The sequence below is a fragment of the Trematomus bernacchii genome, unplaced genomic scaffold, assembly GCF_902827165.1.
Source record: "Trematomus bernacchii unplaced genomic scaffold, fTreBer1.1, whole genome shotgun sequence".
NCBI lineage: Eukaryota > Metazoa > Chordata > Actinopteri > Perciformes > Nototheniidae > Trematomus > Trematomus bernacchii.
This window is the reverse complement of record NW_022988043.1, coordinates 6,588,206-6,611,463: the sequence shown is the minus strand read 5'-3', so window position 1 is coordinate 6,611,463 and position 23,258 is coordinate 6,588,206. Positions and strand designations below refer to the sequence as shown.

At 39.3% G+C, this 23,258-nt stretch overlaps 2 protein-coding genes across 6 annotated transcripts; both read right to left on the bottom strand.

Annotated features, from left to right (window-relative positions):
- Nucleotides 1-350: 350 nt before the first annotated feature.
- On the bottom strand, nt 351-8,734 carry cunh9orf64 (chromosome unknown C9orf64 homolog). Of its 5 annotated transcripts, none has more exons than XM_034117637.1 (7): nt 8,625-8,734; nt 5,073-5,277; nt 4,348-4,495; nt 2,981-3,093; nt 2,152-2,295; nt 1,035-1,230; nt 697-926 (listed from the first exon to the last, which is right to left on the bottom strand). In XM_034117637.1, the coding sequence occupies exons 2-7, from the start codon at nt 5,259-5,261 to the stop codon at nt 697-699; spliced, it is 1,020 nt and encodes a 339-aa protein (XP_033973528.1). In that variant the 5' UTR covers nt 5,262-5,277; nt 8,625-8,734. The 5 variants fall into 5 exon arrangements, with proteins under 5 accessions (XP_033973527.1, XP_033973528.1, XP_033973530.1 ...); XM_034117639.1 differs by having other exon boundaries at nt 5,073-5,274; nt 8,625-8,680; XM_034117640.1 differs by lacking the exon at nt 8,625-8,734 and adding an exon at nt 7,904-7,927.
- Nucleotides 8,735-10,455: 1,721 nt separating this feature from the next.
- Nucleotides 10,456-23,240, bottom strand: hnrnpk (heterogeneous nuclear ribonucleoprotein K). Its single transcript, XM_034117719.1, is given in 18 exon segments — nt 10,456-11,297; nt 12,545-12,714; nt 13,022-13,089; nt 13,221-13,253; nt 13,711-13,726; nt 14,484-14,523; nt 16,148-16,195; nt 16,735-16,940; nt 16,942-17,073; nt 17,393-17,521; nt 17,835-17,948; nt 18,526-18,598; nt 20,019-20,062; nt 21,005-21,061; nt 21,290-21,387; nt 21,794-21,954; nt 22,090-22,163; nt 23,179-23,240. Coding segments are annotated over 16 exon segments (1,317 nt in total). The 5' UTR covers nt 21,852-21,954; nt 22,090-22,163; nt 23,179-23,240; the 3' UTR covers nt 10,456-11,266.
- Nucleotides 23,241-23,258: the final 18 nt, after the last annotated feature.

Genomic DNA, 23,258 nt, shown 5'->3' with positions numbered 1-23,258 from the left:
TGAATATGAGTATGACATTTACCTTTCGACTGTGCAATAAAAAAAGAATTAGAACGTTTCATTATTTATTATTTTACAGTGACTTGACTTGATCAGTGCAAGATATGTTATATTCTATATAGATTGTATACAAAAGAGAAGAGGTATGATAAAATAAATTAAAGACATGTTAATAGTATTGACAAAACTAATGAGCCATTAAACTATTAATAACGTAAAAAATATGTTGGTCATAGGTAGAATGAGAATATATATAAGTTGGCTACATATATGAATGAAAATTGAGGTAGGCCTACTGTGTATGTACCGTTGGCCATTTTTGTTGTTGCAGTGAAGTGACAAACAAAATCTAATTAAAACATTTTATTTTCAATGTTTTCCCAGTGTCAACAATGTGTCCATAATTGTATGTTCACATACAGTATATTATCACTTACTGTAATAACCGAGCAGTTGTCAGACATCAACAACAGTAAACATTTTTAATTGACTTTGAAAGGACAACAGTGCCACTACCCACACACACCAATGAGCTACATTAAAGCTCGACACCTGTTTCCATTACAGCTGGAGAGAAGCCCATTTGTACATATATCTGGCACGGAGACAGGATTGGCTTTCTCCCAGGGAAAGGTAACGATGCCAAGGCTGCACACAGAGCGCAGCCTTCTGTATGTAATGCTGCCAACCAGCTCGTCAGTAGTAAATACAGCGTGTGTGGTGTATGGGAATGTGAGCCATCTCTTTGTGGTGCTTCTTGGCATAAGGCCACAGGTAAAAGTCGATGACTGCCGAGTTTACGTTGCAGGTCTGTCCGTCTCTCTCCTTCACCAGCTTACACAGACGCTCTTTGATCAGCTCCACAGACCAAATTGAACAACCTCGGATTTCAACCTCTCTTCTGTCCCCTGAACTCAGCAGCTCTCCTGAGGGAAATGGGAGACAAACACATAACACACAGAGATATAATACTTGACTAATCCTAAATGATTCATTTCTTTATGGACAGAGAAACACATGCACTCCTGTCTCACCCTTGTTCAGCGCCTGCATCAGTGTGTCAGTGTATCGTAGTGCTCCAAGGAAGACGAGAGCCTGAGGGACCCTGTAGTCTGCAAACATGGTGAGCCAGTCCATGTTGATGATGTCCCCCTCTCCTCTGGCCTCCATGACGCCCCAGAAATCTGCCACCAGGATCTGGGCTCGCTTGTACAAAGAGATTCTCTTCCCCTGAAACAAACAATTAGAAAGCTTTCGACTATGTGTTTTGGCTATTTAAAATGTTTTTATGCAAAGACAATATCATTGCAACAATGCATGTGCATGGAATGTAATTTGCGTCTATGTACAAAAAGAGAAATTAAAATGCCCTGGTGTCAAAAACATTACATTTGGAAAAAAAGAATCATTCTACAGCAATTACATCTGTTTGTTTAAACTATACTTCTACTCTTATTTAATATGTGAGTGTTTATCACTATTATACATTTGCAAGTCTTTTGAGTGTTTCTTTGTATAAGCCATTACAGGTTTCTACCTCACTTATAAACAGACTTTATATTTATTTAATTTGATTGTATTTAATGTTTGTATGTGTAGGAAATAGATGACAGAAAATGTGGTCCTTTATTATTGCCACACTGTCTTTGGCCAGAAGGTGGAACTCTCACCTCACAAATTATCTTAAGTTATCCAAATGCATACATTTATCTCAGATCACATATGATTTATATATGCTATCAAGATGTTTTATACATTTTGTGTATTTTTAAAAGGCGATTTATTCAAAGATGTAAATTAAAATAATTCTACATACAATAAATTCTAACGATAACGTAATGCATGCCATGGCATTGACAAAATTAAACACCTAAGTTGTCAAAGATAACATTGAATAATAAAATTGTATGTTTGTAAATGGACATCTATCTAACAAGAGATTATGATTTAATGACTCAAATTGATTATGACACCTGAGATGTAGCTGATGATTTGTCATGTCTTGTCTCTTAACTACTTATAAGTAGTTATATAAAATATCAAAGATTGTTTTAGGAAAGATGTACCTGGCAAACATAAACTTTTATCCACAGATTTCCAAACCTGAAATATTGCTAAATGTTGGCTGTGAAAGCCCTCTCTGAATCTAACCTCAAAAGTAGCTTCGTCCCTGTAGGAATGGATCTTCTCCACGATGAGTTCCACCATCTTCCGGGCGTCGTTCCCGGCTCGGCTGATAAAACTCCGGAAGCTTCCGCCGTGTTCCAGCAGCACGCGGCCGCCTTCAGTCAGCACCTTGTTAGTCAGATTCAAATTCATGTTTAAATTGAACTATTACGATAAGTGGGAGGTTGAGAGCTGCATGCTTTTCATTTCTATTTGTCATACGGGGAATACATTTCAGCTAATAATGTAACCCTGATAGCGATATTAACTGTATAAGCTTTCAAATCACATGTTTTTAGTTTATACAGAGAAAAGGGCAGACAGGTGTTAAAGTATAAGATCCAATCTGTCAGGGAATATGGTATGTAAGGTTGGAGTTTCATGTATTATTTTTACTTTAATAAATATGACTACGCAACTACAAACTCGAAGAAAAACTAAATCACACAGACACGATATGATCTCACAGAGGGAATGCACTCTGTATATATAATAATACACTGATTTGAATTCAGTGAACCTTCTTTGATCAGAGTTAATTGACTAGAGGGATGAGATAATGCATTGTGTTTTTTCTCACCATATCTTCTTGTCTTTGATTGAAAAGCACAGCCTTTGTTTTGTGTTACATAAGTGCTAAGAAGGCTTTCACACAAGTCAAATATTGTGTTTTTGTTAAGTATTAAATTGAAGTAACAACACAAGGCTCAAATCCTGGGATCAAAGTTAAATGATTGAAGCAGTTTAAAGATTTTTTGTATGATTGTTACATCATAGTACCCTTGATATTGGACAAGTATGATAAGGCAAGAACCTGGTGGCGTTCCTGAAGCATGGGCATGGGTGTTTCATTGTCTGATCGAAGGACCTGTCCCAACTCCTCCATACTCATCTGAGAAAAGTACTTTGGATCAGTGATGGGTATACCTGTGGACAGGGATGAAGAAAAGGATTAGAACTATCATGGAGCAAAAATACCCCCTTTCAAGTAAACATCCTGAAATAAGAAATTTCCCGAAGGAATATCAGCAAAATTAAAGTAAAGTATTCATTACGCAGAATGGCACTTTTCCTAGTTAGATATTCCATTTTAATCATTAACAAATACATGTAAGATCATTTCAATGTTATAGTTTGTCAGTGGAACCAATTTCAGATGCTTTATATGCTACAGAGTAAGTTATAGTACCGCATCCTATCTGAAAAGCATATCAGATACAGCACAATTTGTATCAGCAAAGTGTTTAGCAAATAAAGCTGTCCATAAAAATGGAGAGGAGTAGAAATGATACTGTTAAAAAGAAAAATGGCAAAACTCAAGTAAAGTACAAGTGAATTACAAATAAGTATCTCAAATCTGTACTTGAGACAATTTACTTAGTTTCTTTCCATCATTGCCTTTGGAGTGGAGGTCGGAGCAATTAGATGGAACTACTTCTGAAAGAAGACACTTTAGCGACTAAGTTATGAAGATATGGTGTCCTATAATGACAGCAATATAGCTCCACAGCATCCAATTCTCACAAGACCCTCAAAAGACATAATTAGTTCTGAACTCATGCTGTCTCCCGCTGAGATTCACACTTTACAAAGCTACCTGAGCTTTTCTGAGAGAATCTCTTGGAATTATAAGGGCCACAGCGACCACACATTGAGAGCACTATTCCATATGAGACATAATTGATTCATATCCAGAGTCATTCACGCTAATTATGAGTGATGCACAGGCAGAGCTACAAGCAATTTCCCAGCAGCCCTAGTTCAAGTAAAGGGCACATATACAATAATTGGTAATAGCAGTGCACAACAAAAGCACACAGAAAAAAAAGACATAAAAAAGGGCTTCAATATATATTTTTCTTTTGATAGGTGAAGCTGCAAACAAATAAATAAATAAATAAAATAACAAAGATGTCACGTAACATTGTTAGAGAAGGGCCTCACCTCCTCTTCCTGATCCTGACATTTCTATCACCTAGAGTGCTTTTTGAAGTATAATGAGGTTTTTTTCGTGCTGATTCAATGAATCCTACACAAATGTTGCCCACTATAGTAACAGCTAGTTAATGATGAATCGCTTCAACTTTGCACTTTGAGAAAGGAGGACAATACGTGTTATTTTAAACATAATTAAAATACTGTTATAACTGTCATTCAACCAAAAAAACTAAACAAATTCACCTTCCTCCATAGCCCTGGCGATGGCAGCACAAAGGGTCATGTAGCCCGTGTACGTGGTCCCTTTATAGGTTACCTCACACTGTTGAGTTTCTTCCTCGGGCCAAAAGGAGAAGTTCATGGTGTCTATCACAAACACCCAGTTCAAGGCCTGCAATGTTAAAAACACAATATATCAAAAGAGCTGGAAAAAGCTAAAGGCCAAGCAAGCAGGCAGTCACTGTACAAAAAAACAATACATAAAAGATCCCAAATGTCTTTTAAAATATTGCTATGCTTTGAAAGCCTTCATTTTGTAAGGATAGACTTTTCCATCGTGGGATGTACGTGTGTAGACACAGATGATTTTCATAACGGCCTCTTATTCATGCATGGTTAGTCATTATTAAATTAGGATAAATAGAATTCTGGCTTCAGATTGCTGAATCCACATCTCAATTTGTTCAGGGATAGGAATAGTGTAACTGAAGTGAAATTCATGCCGTGGTGGAGGACCCGATCCTTTACTTAGATGAAAGTAGATGTATCCTTAAAATACTCCTTTACAAGTATAAGTACTATAATAAATGTTACTTAAGTATTATCAGCATAATAAAACCCGTACCACCTGTCACTTTACCAATGCAGTAATACTGTTCCCACCAATCAAAATGTTTTAAGGTACCATGTGATTAATTCTAATGTCAACTAATAATCTATTATCTGGGGACCCGGCTGTTGAGACTCCCCTGGTCAGAGGTGGGTACTGGAGCCAATGGATTGGCCTTCTTCCAGCCACTGGCAGTCAGATCGTCAGTGTGGCGCAGATTGAAGAGCATCTCGGCCACCTTCTGCACTCCTTCCTCCTCCACGAACACATCCCGACTCCGCTCTGCTATGAACTGTCCAGACTCACGGGGAAACAGAGGGGGCTCCATGACAGAAACTGTACTACTGTTTGGAGAAAAAATATGGGACACACACACATACATACTAGTATAAATGTAAACACATTCCCCAGATCTTCCATAAATGAGAGGAGAAGACTATAAAATAATGATCTTTTTTGACACATAAAACACGTGTTTGCTAGAAAAGTGCATTAAGAATTCTAATCAAACACATTACAGACTTCAGTAGGAACTTCTAAGAGCTTGCCAGTGCCCTTTTCATACGGAAGCACCAATATCCTACATCCCTGGGGAAGTGCCATTTTCAAAATAATCTCCCAACTTTATGAAATAATTCACGGTGAAATACAAGATTGAATGTGCAACAACCAGTCGATTCATCCTTTAATTAATCAGCCTTATACATTTTGAGATTTCATTCCTTTCTCTGTTTTTGGAGATGGGACAAAACAAGAGCAGTTATTTTTTAATAGAGTCAGTGCTGTTTTTTAATCTCCCTTTACATGTTTATTTGGGGACTTTATTCTCATGTAGGCACTGTTAAACTAAGCAGAGTGCACAAAACATAAAAGCCCAGAACACAGGACCAACCCCATTACTAAGGCCAAATAACTGAATGACATCCTTCACTCTCAACCTTTAAAAGCTGAATTGTTCTTTTCTAATGTATTGGCTGATGTTGCACTCTCTGATCATTCCTGTGTTTTCTTTGAGAGCTCTATTTCTGTTCACAAAAATGTTCAGAAAGAGGTAACCACAAAGCGATATTTAACTGAAAATACTAGGGAAATGTTTACTCATAATTTTTCATCCACACTCTCCCCTGCTAACATCTCAGTAAATGAGCTAGTAGATCATTTTAATTCAAAAATTAAAAATGTTATAGATACCATTGCTCCAACTACGGTAAAGGAAGTGATTGGCAAGAAAATATCTCCATGGAGAAAGGCCATGACCGTGAGAACAGAAAAAAGAGAGTGTCGAAAAGCTGAACGTAGGTGGCGAAAAACAAATCTCCAGGTTCACTTTGAAATCTATAAAGAGAGACTTGGCCTTTATAATTTGGAATTGAAAAACGCACGACAGTCTTTCTTCTCTGACATCATTACCAAAAACAAAAACAACGCACGTGCCTTGTTTGCTACCGTCGACAGACTAACTAACCCCCCAGTGTCAGTAGCCTCTGAATTTCTATCCACCAGGGCGTGCAATGATTTTGCCTCCTTCTTCACTGACAAAATTCAGAAAATTAGACAAGCAGTCAGTGCCTCTGCATCAGGTACAGCAAATGTGTTGTCCCTATGTCCACCTAATATCAATTCAAACACCATGACACAATTCCATAAGATTAATGGTAAAAACTTAGAGGACATTATTCAACTTCTGAAATCCTCCTCCTGCTGCCTTGATATTATTCCAACAGGATTTTTCAAAGATGTTTTTCCTTGCATGGCCTCAGATCTACTTCATATAGTAAACACATCTCTTCACTCAGGTATTTTTCCAGAGGCCCTGAAAACTGCAGTCATTAAACCGCTCTTAAAAAAGAATAATCTAGATGCTTCAGTAATGAACAATTACAGGCCAATATCAAACCTGCCATTTCTAGGTAAAATCATTGAAAAAGTTCTATTTCAACAGTTGAGTAACTTCTTGCATTTAAATAACTGTTTGGATGTGTTCCAGTCAGGATTTCGTCCAAACCACAGCACTGAGACTGCTCTTGTAAAGGTCTTCAATGACATCCACTTAAACACAGACAGTGGCAGAACTTCAGTGTTAGTATTATTAGATCTCAGTGCTGCGTTTGACACTGTTGACCACAACATATTACTAGACCGACTAGAAAACTGGGTGGGACTTTCGGCAACAGTTGGTTTGAGTCCTACTTAAAGGACAGAACAAACTTTGTTTCTATAGGTAAATACACATCTGAGTTGACAAATATGACATGTGGGGTACCTCAAGGCTCCATCTTGGGGCCTCTTCTCTTTAACATCTACATGCTACCACTGGCTCAGATAATGAAAAACAACAAAATAAGTTACCATAGCTATGCGGATGACACACAAATTTACGTAACAATTTCACCAGGAGATTATGCTCCAATTCAAACACTGAGTAAGTGCATTGAACAAATCAATGACTGGATGTGTCAGAACTTTCTCCAATTAAACAAAGATAAAACTGAGGTAATGGTTTTTGGAGCCAAGGCAGAACGTATAAAAGTTAGCGCTGAGCTTCAGTCTGCAATGTTCAAAACAACAGATAAAGCCAGAAATCTAGGTGTAGTCATGGACTCTGACCTGAGTTTCAACAGTCACATTAAAACAGTTACTAAATCAGCCTACTATCACCTAAAGAACATATCTAGGATTAAAAGACTAATGTCACAGCAGGATTTGGAAAAACTTGTCCATGCTTTTATCTTCAGTAGACTCGACTACTGTCATGGTGTCTTTACAGGTCTCACTAAAAAATCTATTAGAAAGCTGCAGCTAATTCAGAACGCCGCTGCTCGAGTCCTCACTAACACTAAGAAAGTGGATCACATCACTCCTGCTCTGAAGTCCTTACACTGGCTTCCTGTGTGTCAAAGAATAGATTTCAAAATACTGCTGCTGGTTTATAAAGCTTTGAATGGTTTAGGCCCAAAATACATGTCTGACCTACTGCTAAATTATGAACCATCCAGATCTCTCAGGTCTTCAGGGACTGGTCAGCTTTCTGTCCCCAGAGTCAGAACTAAACATGGAGAAGCAGCATTCAGTTATTATGCTCCAAATATCTGGAACAAACTCCCAGAAACCTGCAGGTCCGCTGCAACTTACTACTTTTAAATCCAGGCTGAAGACTTTTCTTTTTGCCGCTGCTTTTAATTGAACTATTCACATCTTAAACTGCACTGTAACTTTTATCCATGTATTTTTTCTTTTAATGTTTATTTTATTATCTTTTCTTTTTAATGACTGATTTTAAATGCCATTTTCATAATGTCTTCCATTTTTGTAAAGCACTTTGAATTGCCTTGTGTTGAAAGGTGCTATATAAATAAACTTGCCTTGCCTTGCCTTGGCTGCTGTGTTAATGTTTTCCCTTTCAGACTGATATAACAGTGGCCTCCGGAGTAAAATCCATGTTCACTGCTCTTTCAGTTGTGAGTCACATTACACTCTCATAACTCAAATGACCAAATTGTGTGATGTTTCTTGATGTAAAAACTCTTGACGTGGTTATAACTGGACGAGCAAAGTGCATAGGGAGTAACTGACAGTAAAGTTGTCACCACGACCACAGACACTACGCAGATTTCACTCCGTGGATTGTTTTTTCGACCAAGACGACAATTAATGTGATTCATCATTCATGACATCTTTTAACTTAACTTACCGATGAATGCAGTGAAAGTATACCGCAAGCCCGTGTTGTGTCGAGTTTCCACTACCGTGTATGAAGCTCTTAACCAATCAGAGCATCCGTTATGAGTTCATCATAGACTGATAAACCAATCATAGGCGGCCAAGAAGGGAACCAACCCGGAGAGAAGTCCCTTGCTTTCCGGTGGACCTCATCTCGGAAAAATTATGTATTGAAGTCAATGGCGAGAGAAAACGTATCTTTCGACCCCGTTTTAATTGTGCCATGAATTACACATATGTTTGTCAATCTTAAAAAATAATTTCCATGTCAAAAAAGTCACAGTTTGTCGTAAAACTGTTGAAATATAAGCAACTAGAAAGACTACAAATCCCAGAGTCGCGTAAGGGATGTCATAACTGATGTCATAACTGTTATCCTCCACTAAAGAGATAGCTAAGATAAGAACTTTAACAATATGCCTGTGTGCTTTGTACCAGGTTGTAATCATACAAGCAATGGGTCTTGCTCGTTCTTTCGCTTCCCGTCTGATGAAAGGACCAGGAGTGGCTGGATCAAGTTAGCTACCTAGCTAGTAGCAAGCACGTTAGTTAGCATTACAGCCTGAGTCTTGTCGTTTTTATTAGCCTTAACATGAAGTAACATTAAGTAACCCAAAATGTTAAACAGTAAGAGTAGTAGTCATATTTCGTGAACCCTTTGAAGAGTACTGTCACACCGGTGTGATCATTCTGTAATACACCGTTTAAGCCCGGATGCCCCCGGGGTTGACATGCTAACGCTAACGCTACATTAGCATCGGCAATCTTTTCTACTTCATGCTATCTGCACAAATGGTTAACATTGAACATTAAAAATATCAGGCAGTTCAGGGAGAATCGAAGGAAGGCAGGCAGCTTTGCATAATATTCTTCTGGATGCGTTTCATTGTGGCGATAGTGAGGGTAGTCAGTCAATCCCTTGTTTGGCAAGAAAGTAGTGATGTGTGTTGTTGTGCGAGACCAGCGATGTAGTTCATTGAGCGGTTTCACACTTCTTTTTTTTTTAAATTGACAAACATGTGTAATTCGTGGCACAATTCAAATGGGATCGAAAGATAACTTTTCTCTCGCCATTGACTTCAATACATAATTTTTCCACAATAAGGTCCCATGGAGGTCCACCGGAAAGGGAGGGACTTCGGACTTCGCCTCTCAATCCGTTATGGATACGCAGATATGTATATACAATTATACCAGTACAAATACCATATTATTATAAATGTTCTAGGTCGGTTAACGCCGTGAATGGTAAACATTTGGCGATGCTATCAATCGAGTAACAGCCCATTTAACATTGTTTGAAGTATATTTTGACACCTACCACGTAAATGAACATGATTGTCTGGTTTTCAAGATGTAGCACTGGATTGGTAGACTGAAAAAAAGATCGGTGACCATTTTTTTTTACAACGGATTATAGAATAAATGAAATACATGTGTATGTAGATTTGTCAAACATTTGCAGATTCCAGCTTGTGTAATGTTAAGTGTTGCCGCAGGTTTTTCTGATATATGTTGGTTTTGGACAAAGCATTTTGCAGAAGGCATCTTGAGCTTTTTGCAGACATGTTTTTTGTAAATCACTTTGTCCAAAACATTTTTATAGAGATAAACAGATAATTAAAATTATTGATAGTCGTAGTTTTAAGTACAAACACAAATGCAGCGGCAGATGGACTCTCGCCTATTACAACCATATAAGTTTTTAGCTGTTAAGCCATCTGTGCACAGAAAACTGATACAGCTGGAATGATTTTGCACAAACAAGATGAATAAGAAAGCTCATTAAAAATGCAAATTGGTTGAGTAAAAAGTGGCACCTTCTTTATTCATTTTACAATTTGACAATGTGAAGTCTAGAGCATGGACAGCAAACAAGCGTAGAGCACAGGAAATTGCAGGGACAAAATTCTAGCTACAAGTTTCCTTTTTGAGGAGTTAGTCAAATTATTCAGATTTGTTTCATCACACAACTACCATGTATTTTCTTACACATTAGTCAAGACTGTCCTGTATCTTATGTGCACAAGAGTCCTAACTTAAACATTCCCAAATCGATTATGAAATATTACACATCTCTAAAAAACAGAACAAATGGTTCAGTTTGGGAAAAAACAGGATCTTACATTCTGCAGGTTTCACCGAGTAGTGATGTGATACAACTGTGTGTGAAGGGACCGATATAGACAGGAGAAAGCACACCCAACCCACACACGCAAGCATGCGTGCACACACACACAGAACAGATTTATACCAGAGACACAAACATACATATACATGTCAGAGAGATCAAAAACATCCACAAATAAAAAGTTATGTTCATTTTTTGTCTGTCAGGAGACTGAAGAATATTTTTGATAGATGTGTGTTAGAAAGAAAAATCAAACTGTATCTGTTAAACTAATGGACTATACTATTAAAATGCAGAACATCTACATTTTCTTTTATGCACAGGAATGTTGGACATTTATTTCATTAAAAAATATAAAAATAAAATTCAAAAAAGACACCCACAATCCAGAATAATAGTCTGAAGGGGTTGGACAGGGGCAGAAAGGTTGAGGGGGGGGGGAGGGGGCAATCTGAGTCTGCTTCAATCTGAGTCTCCTGGGTCTACAGCAAATGACCAGAGTACTGCTTCACACTGAAATAAAAAGAGTGGAAAAATAAATAAAATACACAAGAAGTAAATTGCAATTCACAGGTTGATGACAGTGTAAATATATAGCTATATAGGATGAAGTCTCGGGAGGAAACGGATGGGGAGGCGGAGCAGGGGGAGACAGACTGCGGGTGAGAAAGACAGGCAGGGAGGAAGACGCGCGCGGGGGGGGGGAGGGGGAGATGTGAAATACGTGGCTGACGGTGAGCGAGAAAGAGGAGGAGGAGGAGGAAAAAGAGGGGTGTGGTTAGTCCTTGTGTCCAAGCAGGTGCAGCACACTGAAGAGGGAGGGGAGGAAGGAAGAGGGAGGCAGGGTTAGTTACCATGGCAACACTACACTACTCATGAGACAGCGGCGGCAGGTCTACAGCTGTATTAGCATTCGGGCTAAGCTTGGATAGCATCAACAAGGAAGTGGTGTGTATTATACGTGCCTACTGGTTGCCAAGGGAGACAGAAGAGGAGGAGCCCGTGCTATTTGGCAGACTGTGATTTGTTGTTGGTTGATCTAACTAAAAACAACAAAATCACTAGTCTTCCACACAGCAGCAGCCAGGGGAAGAATCAATCCACTCCCTGCTTCACATTGAAACGGCTTTGATGGCAAACAAACATACTGTTTATTTTTATCGTATCCATTCAATTCAATGGACAAATGCAACAGAAACATGTCCATCACATTTACCCTTTTTAAAAAATAAATGAAATATGTACAATTGAGTTTGCCAACTCATTCACAGCCATTTCATGCAAGAGGCAGGTTTGAACTAGTTGCAGGTTGCATGGGAAAGAAAGGAAGGGGGTTAGTGGAGAAGAGACAGCAGGCAACATAAATGCATAACCCAACAAAATGTGGGCTAACTAGTATTGCAATGCAATTTTAGAAAAAAAACATTTATGCATTCTCAATATTAATCACAAATATATTTGTATAGATTGTTATTTTTAAAGAAGTTAAGAGGGCAAAGAGAGAAATCATCCTTAACATATCAATAGTTAATTTCAGCAGAAAGAGGAAGGCTGCACCTTCTAAGATGGGTTGTATCCCCTAACTTCTTATGATGCAACCCAACAGGTGTGAGCTGAGGACTGATTTAGACCCCACAGGACAATGTTAGAGGTTTTGAAAGGATCACACTTGCTGAATTAAGACTGGGGTGCTAATCAGGAATGTCTACATCTAATAAGACGGATGTCAATGTAATCCATACGGCTGTGTCAGAACTTGCCTGTTCTGAAGAAGGTACTGAGCGTTCTGGATCTGATCCTGAGTGCCAGTAATGGTGATTATTCTGTCCTCAGAGCCTTCCAGAGGCTCATCGATCTTGATGGAGGCTCCTGACTCATGGCGGATCTGTTTGATCCGCTGGCCTCCCTTACCAATGATAGAGCCAGCCAGCTGTTGGGGGGGGTGGGGAGAACAGAGTGTGTGAGGCACTGGGAAATCACATGTGGTTCTACTGTGTAAATGTGAAACAATGAATAATAAAACATCTCAAATTATTTTTGCTAATTACACTGAAGGATTAGTAAATATGTGACAGATAACAGGACTAATGGGTCCATGTGATGCACAAATAATTGGCTATGAAATAAATGACTACATGTAAATGATATGAGGATAATGAGAGCACAGATAACATGATCACATGTGACAGTGTAGGGTTTTTACTCAGTGTGCCAATTTAATGCGTTTATTTACTGACATCTTTTGGGATTGTCACTTGTGTGGTGATGACGGGGCCACCCATTTCATTATAGGAGCCACGTCCACCTGATGGCAAGAGGGAGAAGGGGTGAGGACCAAAGCACACACACAGGAAAAGTAAAAAGTGCACTAAGAATCAATGCTCGGCTGCCAGCATTATCACACATGGCTCAGCGATTGATAGGAAAGAGACTCACCTGACTGGTAGCTATCCCATGATGAACTGTTGTCTGAGCAGAAGATAAAGCATAAAGAACATTAACTCAGTATAAACATTACGTTTTTATTCTGGGAAATGTGTAAACAAATAACCCATTTCAATAGTAAGATGTGGCTCATAATACATTTTCAAAGATCTTTCAAGAAAACTGGTAAATAATTAGCTCTCTGACATGCAATGTAAACAGCAATACTTTAGGTAACATTTCATTTAACTGAAGTTAAAATGAAAATACCAATATTTTTACAGTCCAATAGCCACGATGACCTAGTGTGAGCTGCAATGTCCTTCTAGCTATGTTGTCACTGTAAGGCTTTTGTTATTTTCTCTATGAAAACAACATTCAGACAAAATAGACACTACAATACAAATTGAAAATAAAATAATTTGCAGCATACTAAGATGCATTAAAAACCTTGAACCCACATTGATATAACGACAGAATAAACACGAGGCTTAGTACTCACCATATCCTCCTCCACTCTGTGAAAAACAAAAGCAAACGCGAACATGTTACATTCGGTATAGTCAACTCTTTCACCTTTTTACAGATCCCAGATGAATGGAGGATTGTAAGCACAAATGTGGATGATGCAGCATCCTCGTCCATGGAGTAGACTCAACTAAAAGCCACCCAGTTTTCATCCATAACTCCTCCTCCTCCTTCCCTCCCTCCCCGTCTCTCCATCAGCCCCCATTTTCACCTGCTATTCAGCTGCTGCTGTCACCAAGGCAACAGGCAATTCAAAAAGCTGTTGCCGAGCAACGGCAGGCAGTATCCTGCAAGCTCTCAGAGGCAGAAAGAGAGAGACCTTCCAGTCTGTCAACAAAGCGTTATTATTGCCTAGCAACCAACCATGGCCACCCCCACCCCCAACATCCTCCCTCTCTTTGCAGGAAAAACAGGCTGGCCGTGAAAAGTACACAGTAAGAGGGCAATTATGGCTGATTTTTACAGGGTGTCTCCGGCTGTAGTGATTATGGTCATTTGGTGGGATGTCTTACACCATGCAAAAACTAGCTTGGATAAATGGCCGGGGTCAGATTTAGTGTGTGCTCTTGCATATAGGGACTAGCTATGGGTGTATTGTCAATACACCACTATTATGATTACAACACAAAGGACAATCACAGCATATTGTCTGGTTGTAGGAACAACCAGTGTCCAAGCTTGAGGACGCTGGCGCCTAAATGAGATGCTAGAACCAGAGCTGCATGCATTTAGCAAAGGGTCACTAACCATGTTATCACTGTAGCGATCCGGTCTGCCTCTTCTGTCACTGTTGATGAAAGAGTGTCATAGAGGGAGGGAGTGGGGCAGAGAGACAGAGAAAGACAGAGAGAGATGGGGGGGTTGGTTGGAAAGAAACAGAAAAATGATTAGAAAAAAAGCTTGACAACCTTCCAAAGGAAATGTCTGGTCTAGGTCAAACTGCACACACACGCTGAGCAAGATTACAGTATAAACACATTTCCTCTCAGCAATCTTCCCACACAGTAACAGGAACAGCTCTGACAGTGTTATGGTGAGAGAAGTGACAGGTGGTGGTGATGATGATCACAGCCAAGGGCTGCTGCTTTTTCCACACTATTGCGGAGCTCAAATTAGGGAATTAGCTGAGGAAATGTGTTCGGATTTATTTTGTAGTCTTGCTGTAGCTAAGAAGATACATGCGTGGATGTTACTTTCATGTCTAACTATGGACTCAACATAACTTCATGTTGCGTGATGCTTTTTCTTAACAGTATTTGGCTGCGTTTGCGCCAAATTAGGCGTTGCCGAGTGTCAGATAAATGAGTCACTACTATGTGAAACATAACGTCGCTTGGTAAATAGCACAATGTTAAAATGGGAGGAATAGTGATTTCTGCTGATTTGGTTTCAGCCCAACCAATTTTTTATTACACATTGGTGTCCTGAGCTATGATGACTCAAAATACATGACGGAAATAAACCCATTATAATCTAGTGTCTTACAAGCATGAACAGTTTTGTTTTTGTTTGATATCAATTTTATCCTATTCCTCTCAATGTGGATAGTAGACACTAAACCAAGGTCAGGTAATGATGGTATTATTCTTGTTTCGGGGAGTGGGGAGCTTCCCATTGTACATGTCGAAAAATGACTTCTCTATAATTAAGTCTCATTGTGAAAGCATGCCTTTTTGCAGGAGACTCTTGCTTCACATCTATATGTCAGCTTCACATTAGCACATGACCTTCACACACCACCACAAGTACTTTTTCTCAACCTGGGAAAAACTGGGAAGGGATAGCCGAGTGGATGAGTTATTAACACAGAAAAGAGGAGGTCATACAACATCACTGCAGTTGCCTGCAAAGCACTCTGAAAAAGGTGGAGTGAACAGGTGGATGGGGATCAGGGTATGGGTCTTATGCAGGCTAGAACACTACAGGCAGACAGACAGGAGAACCACAGATGTTTGTAGGGCCATAATTAGTACCGAGAGTAAGTGATGACAGGCAGGATTAAACAGTGTTATTTCCTCATGAGCTATGATAGGAAGGGGATAACCAGGCATATTCAACAAAATGCAACAATACAGTAAAAGGGAAGAAAACATATGGGTCATGTAGGAATACCTCAACACTTACAACTTGAATTGTAATCATTATTGTAAGGTATTTGTGAATGGAAAAATGCTGTACCCATGTTAGCGTTAGTAAATTACTCTTTGCTCACAAGACAAAAGGGTGAAATACTACTCTATAGGAAGCAACACCCAATGGTATTTATGAGAAATATTTGCTTCAGTAAATGACCATTACAGAGGACCTACCGCTATTTTGCAACAAACAAATGACAGAATATTGAAATCTCAAAGTATCCCTTTTCAGATAAATAAGGAGGTTGAAGCAAAGGTTTGTGGACAGAGACTTACTTTGACCTGTCATCAGAGCCACGGTACGAGTCATAGTAACGTTCTTCTCTGTGGACAAGATGGAGATGGGAAAAACACACCCAGACACACAGTGATGAGCACATACAATTAATGGAATGATAACCATGATACAAATGTTTCTAGAGGGGTAGTTGGAGTCTCGATAACATGCAGAATACTGGAATCAGTTTATCCTCTGAATTAGAAGCTGTGGACAGTGCCCCTGAATGAAAAATAAGAACCTGAAGAAGGATTTAGCTTTTATATTCAGATGCAGGAGGCACCAAGCTCTCTAAGAAGAACGGATTATTTTAAACATCAAAGGACTATCAACTTTAAACTGATGAGGGGATCATGCAGTTACTTGGAACTTAAGTGTTTAGTAAAAATAAATAGGTTGTACAAGATTGTATATCTATTATTATCTGACATAAAATATGACCATGTGTAATGAGAGATTTATCTTTAAGTTTGACAAACTAATTTGATTAAGTGGAATCGCTTTGGGCGGACTGTTGGTGCATAGATCAAAGAAAAAGCGAAGTAGGAAAACAACAGAGAGCAGCAAAAGACTTCTGATGTCTTACCCTCCTCTGTGTGGGTGTCCCATGGGCATGTTGCGTCCACGGCCACTTCCCCTGCCAACCCTACTGGGGTGGGGGGGTGGTGGTGGTGGTCCTCGGCGAGGGCTCATCTCCTCGTAGTCTCGGCGGGCGGGAGGCATGGGTCCACGTCCACCTCTGCTAGAGGGCATTCGGTCAAATCCACGGTCTCCACCGCTGGATCTGCCCCCCCCGCATGGGGAACCCCCCCATGAGCCTACGACCGCCGCCCCTCTCTTCAAACACCACGGTGAAACCGCCATATTCATATGTTTCGTCGTAGAAGTTGGGGTCGTAGGGCTGTGCACGGCCCTTTATGGGAGCCTAAAGGACAAAGGGAGATCCACTAGTTGGAATTTACAATAATAACGGTGTGATGAGATGCATCTCTTAACGCCTATACTATTATTCCTAACCAGAAACTACAATTGAATTAAATGTTCTGTTGCCTCTGCAACTAAAATATTAATTAAAAATGTATCAGTCGAGCATGACATGTTGATTAACGGTTTGCTTATAAATTCAAGGGTCCTACACTAGGCTACATTTTACTTATCCAACCACAAAGAATGATTCAATATGTTGCAATTCTTCAATGCATACAAATCACAAAAAGGTCTCCGCCACGTTAAAAGATACATACCTCAGCAATGAGCTCCAGCATGGTCTTGATACACTCCACCACTCTCTCTGTTTTACCGCCGACCAGCACCACCCGGTCTGTCGACTGAGGACAACACTCCTGAAACAGCTTGATGCTGGTCTTTGTGTTCTGCAGAGACAGATACAGCCACACATTGGGGTCACAGAAAAAGAGAAAGCCTCAACATTATACGGCTTCATTTTATGGGTATTTTAACATCATTAAAATATGTAAAGTAATAAAGTACACGAGAAAAAAAAAAACAAGGAAACAAACGATTAAGAGAAGAAAAAAATCCATTCTATAAAAATCTATTCATTATTTTCTTGATACAATTGAAAAACTGGCATCAATAATGCTGTACATAACCCACACATTTGAGACTGTAATGGGCTTTGCAATTTATTTATTTGTGAAACATTGCTCCTTTTTATCAACATACCTCTCTGAGCTCCTTGATCTTGGCTCCCTTCACTCCGATGATGGAGCCAGCCAGGCTCTGGTGGATCAACAGGCGTAGCTCGCAGTCGAAATCCATCCCATTGTACTGCTGGTACTGAGCAGAACGTTTAGCATGTTAATTGTTGGGTACAATTAATCACATACTCAAAGTTCCTTAGAGTTATAAAAAGGAGGCATATAATGGCAAGGTAATTTATAGAAGATTAAAATAAGAAGGTATTACCATTCTTTATATAATGTGAGAAAAAACCCTAATGGTGACAGAAAATCCTGGAACTGTTTTTAAAAAAAATCACATTTTAAGCCTTCATGTATTTTTTTTCTCTCCAACAATAATTGCAGATAGAGCACATGGCAACAGTGTTATACACAGCCTTAAAATATACTGTGGACACAAGCAAGCCAGCATTTAAATTAGCACAGTCCATCCCAACTAAACCACTTATCTGCAAGTGAAAATAGAGGTTAAAAACACTGCTACAGTAAAATGTAAAAAAATGATTACATTTGAACTAGAAAAGCGTCTCTGTAAAACAAAGGACATTTAAAAAGGCATACCTTTGTGATCATTGTAAATATCCACATTTGTTTTCACTTTCAAATAAAAAGGTTACGTTTATTAGGTTGAATAGGACACGAGCAGAGAAAAAACAAGTTCAACCAGTCCTCACCTCTTCCAGCGTCGGGATAATCTTAAGCAGGATTTCTCCAACTGTATCGATGTCGGCACTGATGCTCAGGATGCTTCAGAATTCACAGAAAGGACGGGATTGGGGGTGTCAGCAAGACATCCCAGGGGGGAGGGAACAACATTTCAGATTAGAGAATTCGTGTCAACCCTTTTTTGCAATAATAATTAATGACATCCCATTTAACCAACTCATTACTGAGACTAACACCGCTAAATGAACTGTTGAGATCCAGTGTATTCTAAACTTTTCAAGGTCACTGTAACTGAATTAAAGCTTGTATCCCAAATAATGTTTGTCCAGAGAAAGGAAGAAAAAAGGCTAAATAAAAAGGGACCCAAAGAAAAGTGACTGCATTTGGTGACCAAGACGTGGGAGGGGGAAGTCTGAGGAGGATCTGGCAGGAAAAAGCACCAAAGGTGCTAGAAAGAACTCTAAAGTCCTAAAGCACAGTTTGGTGGATGCACACCACAAATAGTTTGACTAGAAAAACCTACAATAAGGTGCCAAACACAACTTGGAGAGATCGTGACGACAGGGACCAAAAGAACCCTGTCTATCACTTTTATCAAGGTTGACTCCTTAATTTGGCCAACAAATATTAATTAGAATTTTGTTGTCTGCACCCACCTAGTGACATAATAAAATAAACAATGAATTTACTAATCAAGGAGAACTTAAGTGCAGTTTGCACATGGAAGTAGAATGCTAGACAGCTTAGTGAGAGTAACACAGCAGATTATACCATGGAAAATGAAGTCTGCCACCACTGGGGTTGATGTTTTTTTATGGGGATGGGAGAAGCGATAAACATAACACCAAGAATGCAGGGATGAGTGGGACGGGGGGATTATCTGATGTTCAATAGCTCCAGCAGTCAATAACAACGTTCAGATGAAGCAGAAGAAAGGAAAGGAAAGACACACACAACATGAATCCTAGCTTGTTTGATGCGTTTTAGAATGGATGGACAACGTGAGTCTATCAGTATGAGGGCATCTCAAGGAAAGAATGGGATGGTGCGAGAAGCAGGTAAAACTAACAACTAAAAAACAAGAACACCAGTATATACATTCTGAGGGGGGAAGGAGGTGAAAACGCGAAAGGTAGGAGGATAGATAATCATCAATGAAAATTTAAACAGAAAAAAACAAAACAGACATATTGCACAGATTAAGGCAAAGATTTAAAAAGACAGTGGCAGATTGTGGAAAAACCCTGACAACACCAGCCTAAGTTTCAATGTTGAGACGTGACTTTAAAAATGACATTCAAAAAGGATGTTGACATGGCTTTTACAGGCAGATTTGGACATGAACGCATTAAGGCATTTTGACTTAGGCTAAAATACTTAAAAGAACAGGTAGATTAAAATACAGTGATTTGACAGAGGCAGGATGACTATTTATAATTCATCTCTTGTTGTTTGTTTGACCTGTAGTCAGGCAGTGAGAGGGAGGAGCTTAGGGACATACCGCTCAGGCCCACTGCTGTCTGGGACTGACACACTGGCATTGTACTGGGCGTGGAATGGGCAGGGGCCAGGGCCATTCGAGCACAGATGTCAATCAAGTAAGGCGCCCATTTAGGGACAGGGCACGATTATGGACAGGGCCAACCAGGGTGTCAGGTGGGCGGGCGCAGGAGGGGCCATCCAGAACATGGGCAACAGAGGAGGAAGTGGGCAAAAGTCAACATAATAAACAAGGGAGAGGGAAGAGGGAAGAGGAATACATTTTTAATATACAGGCTCTACACTGTTCAAATGTGACTTTTATTTGATTCTCTCAGAGATTGGTTTGTCAAAGAGAGAAAAGGAGAAAAGGTGACATTGGAAAATGGGTAATGGCATATTAAGAACATGATAAGTTCAATGTTGGGGAATAGACCAGAGACAGTGAGAGAGAGGGGTAGAACAAATTGTGGAGGGCTAGAAAAAGAGGCAATGACATTTCAATGAATTAAGAATTGATCAGTTTGCCTTAACACTTCTTAAAAAAGGTATTAGCTGGAGCTGTTGGTGACATCATGAACACCGCACTGTGCTAATACATTTAAATTAACAAGAGCATCAGTGTTGCTACAACAGCATTGTTACAATTAATGATCTATATGGAGAAACAAACGGACATGACTTTGGTGCCAAGGGCCAGTTTAGCTGAGGTAATCACGAGGATCATATGGGAATAAAAAGATAAAAACAACCCCAAAAGGTTGTCAGAATTCTTCATGAGCTGAGGACTAATCTTAACACAGGCATCATCCAACCACACCCTTTGTTAACACAGAATAAAATATTGCCAAAAAACAAAACTAGATTGTAAACAGCTATCAAGGGTAAGTGGTTTGAATTAAAACAATGTTTTGGAAGGCTGAACAACATTGAAGAGAAAAATAAAGCAAACAAAATGAATATTCTAAATAATGTTCAAGGTGTATGAAATGCATAAAATATACTCACGTCTGTACGAAGGGCTTTGATGTTTTTGCCACCCTTCCCAATTACAGCTCCTGCATTCTGAAATCACAAAGAATACTTACAAAAACTGGAGACATAATATGAAAGAAAATAATATAAACTATAGTAAAGCAAGTTGAAATAAATTATTCAAAAGGGCAAAGATGTGTACCGGGAAACAAAAAGAAAATAATACAAAATGGAGTATAAGAAATCGGCAGTCTTTTTAGATTGGCGCAACATAGAAAGGGACCTCAAACATGTTAAATCAAAGGAGAGTTAATTTACTTTGCTCTGCAGGAGGATGCGAAGCTCTACCATCTCGTCAGAGTTCCTGGAGCGCTTGAATGATTTCTGATCCTCTGCATCCTCAGCAGGGCGCTTACCTGGCATAGGGAGATAAATATACACGCACACACACACACACATACACATACATACAACAATGCATACACATAAGATACAATGAAATAATCAAAAAGGCCACAAATAGTAGCGAAGAACAAAATCTTAAGACTTGGTGTGGAAAACCGAAAGACAAGGTTTTTTTTTTTTTTTAAATGAAAACACATGAAGTCGGTTTCACAAAGATAATTAAATATAAGCCTAGAGTGAAACGTTTAAAATCATACATAACTTGCAATATTAAAACTGAGCTGTAAGTAATCAGCTGCTAGGACACTGTCATTTATATCATTTCATTACATGGTAAACTGACATTTCAGAAGTAGATACATTTGTAAAAACTATCAAACAACATTAGAAACAGAGTAAATATGTAAAGTGTTATACCGTTGGTCTCAGTGTTGCCGAATGAAGAATCCTCTTGCTGTTCAATTTCTGTCTCCATGGTCTTCTGACAGCGAAAGAGATGGCGTGGGCACCTCTGTCCGGAGAACAGCCAGCAGCAGGGAGAGAGAAGCACAAAACTGGCCCCGGTAGGCTGTGGTAGTCTGTAAGCATTGTGAAAGGGGAGAACATAATTAGGACAATTCAGGCTATGTGCAGGAGATCCGGTTATTCGAGAACTCGAGATAAGTTAGCGAGGAAAACGAGGGAGAAAAACTGGCATAAAACTCGCAACTCACCGATATTTATTACAGGGACAAGGGCGTGTTGAAAGGCGGAACTAAATAAGCAAGGACCAAACAGCTGCTGCGACCTGTCGGAGAGGGAGAGGCTAGTTGAAATACTACATGTAATATGAAAAGGCTTATTGAAAGCAAGGTCTGCAACAGAACAATTATAATCACATATGCATTAAATCATCCCTATGTTTGATGTTTGACTAACAAAGCAGGTCAACTAGGCGTATGAACATACTCAGTGTTCGTTTAGGACTATTATTAATCGAAGTGACACAATTATTATTATTATTATTATTATTATAACAGTATCGCGTCGTGATATTCATAGTATCTGGGTGCAGAGAAACTAATATTGCGCATTGTTTTCGAGTTAACGGTGTCTGCTACGCTTGCTACAGTCAAGAGACGAGTCGATCAGCCAGTGATGAGAGAATAGTACAAATCTTAGATATCCAAATAACGTCACTGTGTATCTATATAACTGCATTTGTATCGGGAAATAACATGGTGGGCGAATCATCAGTAGCCATCAATGCAACGTGACAGTTAGAAACTGGGACCGGACCTTAGGTAAATAACTGTACCACTTTGATGACATTTAACAAACTGAAAGTGAGCTAACGTTACCTTAGCTCATCTGAAGCTAATCTTTCGACCGTTGGCTAAATCCTGTCGTTGCTAGCTATTTTAGCAACGCGCTTCGTCGTGTGGATTTCATAGAGCAATTCCCCTAAATATCAAACGTTCACTTATTCAAGACTTGTAACTATATACTTAAACTGCATAGTGTCATTTATATCTCTTATCTATCGAGGTTTAGTCACTAAAACATGAGAACTTGATTAATACAAAGACCAGCCCGAGCCCACTCAAGCTAGCTGCTAGCTGCTAGCTCATTTCGCCATGTTGCCATCATTTCGGTTGTGCACAACGGGAGCTAACGTTAGCCGGGCCAGCTAATTAGGCAGCGTTGCATCAAACACAAAACAAGGACCAAAGACACCACTAAATGTGTGTTTCTTTATATAGTTCCTGTGCACTTCAACAACATTGGGCTCAGAAAAATGAAAACATCGTCAAAACACAAACCTGCAGAGCAACACCTCAGTCGTCCCCTTTCCTTCTCTACCGAACCTGGATCTAAAGGTTTTTGGTAAAATATGCCGATT

What these genes read in the sequence shown, in the direction of transcription:
- cunh9orf64 (XM_034117637.1), bottom strand. Translation starts at nt 5,261, where the DNA reads ATGGAGCCCCCTCTGTTTCCCCGTGAGTCTGGACAGTTCATAGCAGAG. An exon ending in CGCCAGGGCTATGGAGGAAG is followed by an intron (nt 3,094 to 4,347) that starts GTGAATTTGTTT and finishes CCCTGTCCACAG; the next exon opens with GTATACCCATCACTGATCCA. An exon ending in GATGCAGGCGCTGAACAAGG is followed by an intron (nt 927 to 1,034) that starts GTGAGACAGGAG and finishes CATTTCCCTCAG; the next exon opens with GAGAGCTGCTGAGTTCAGGG.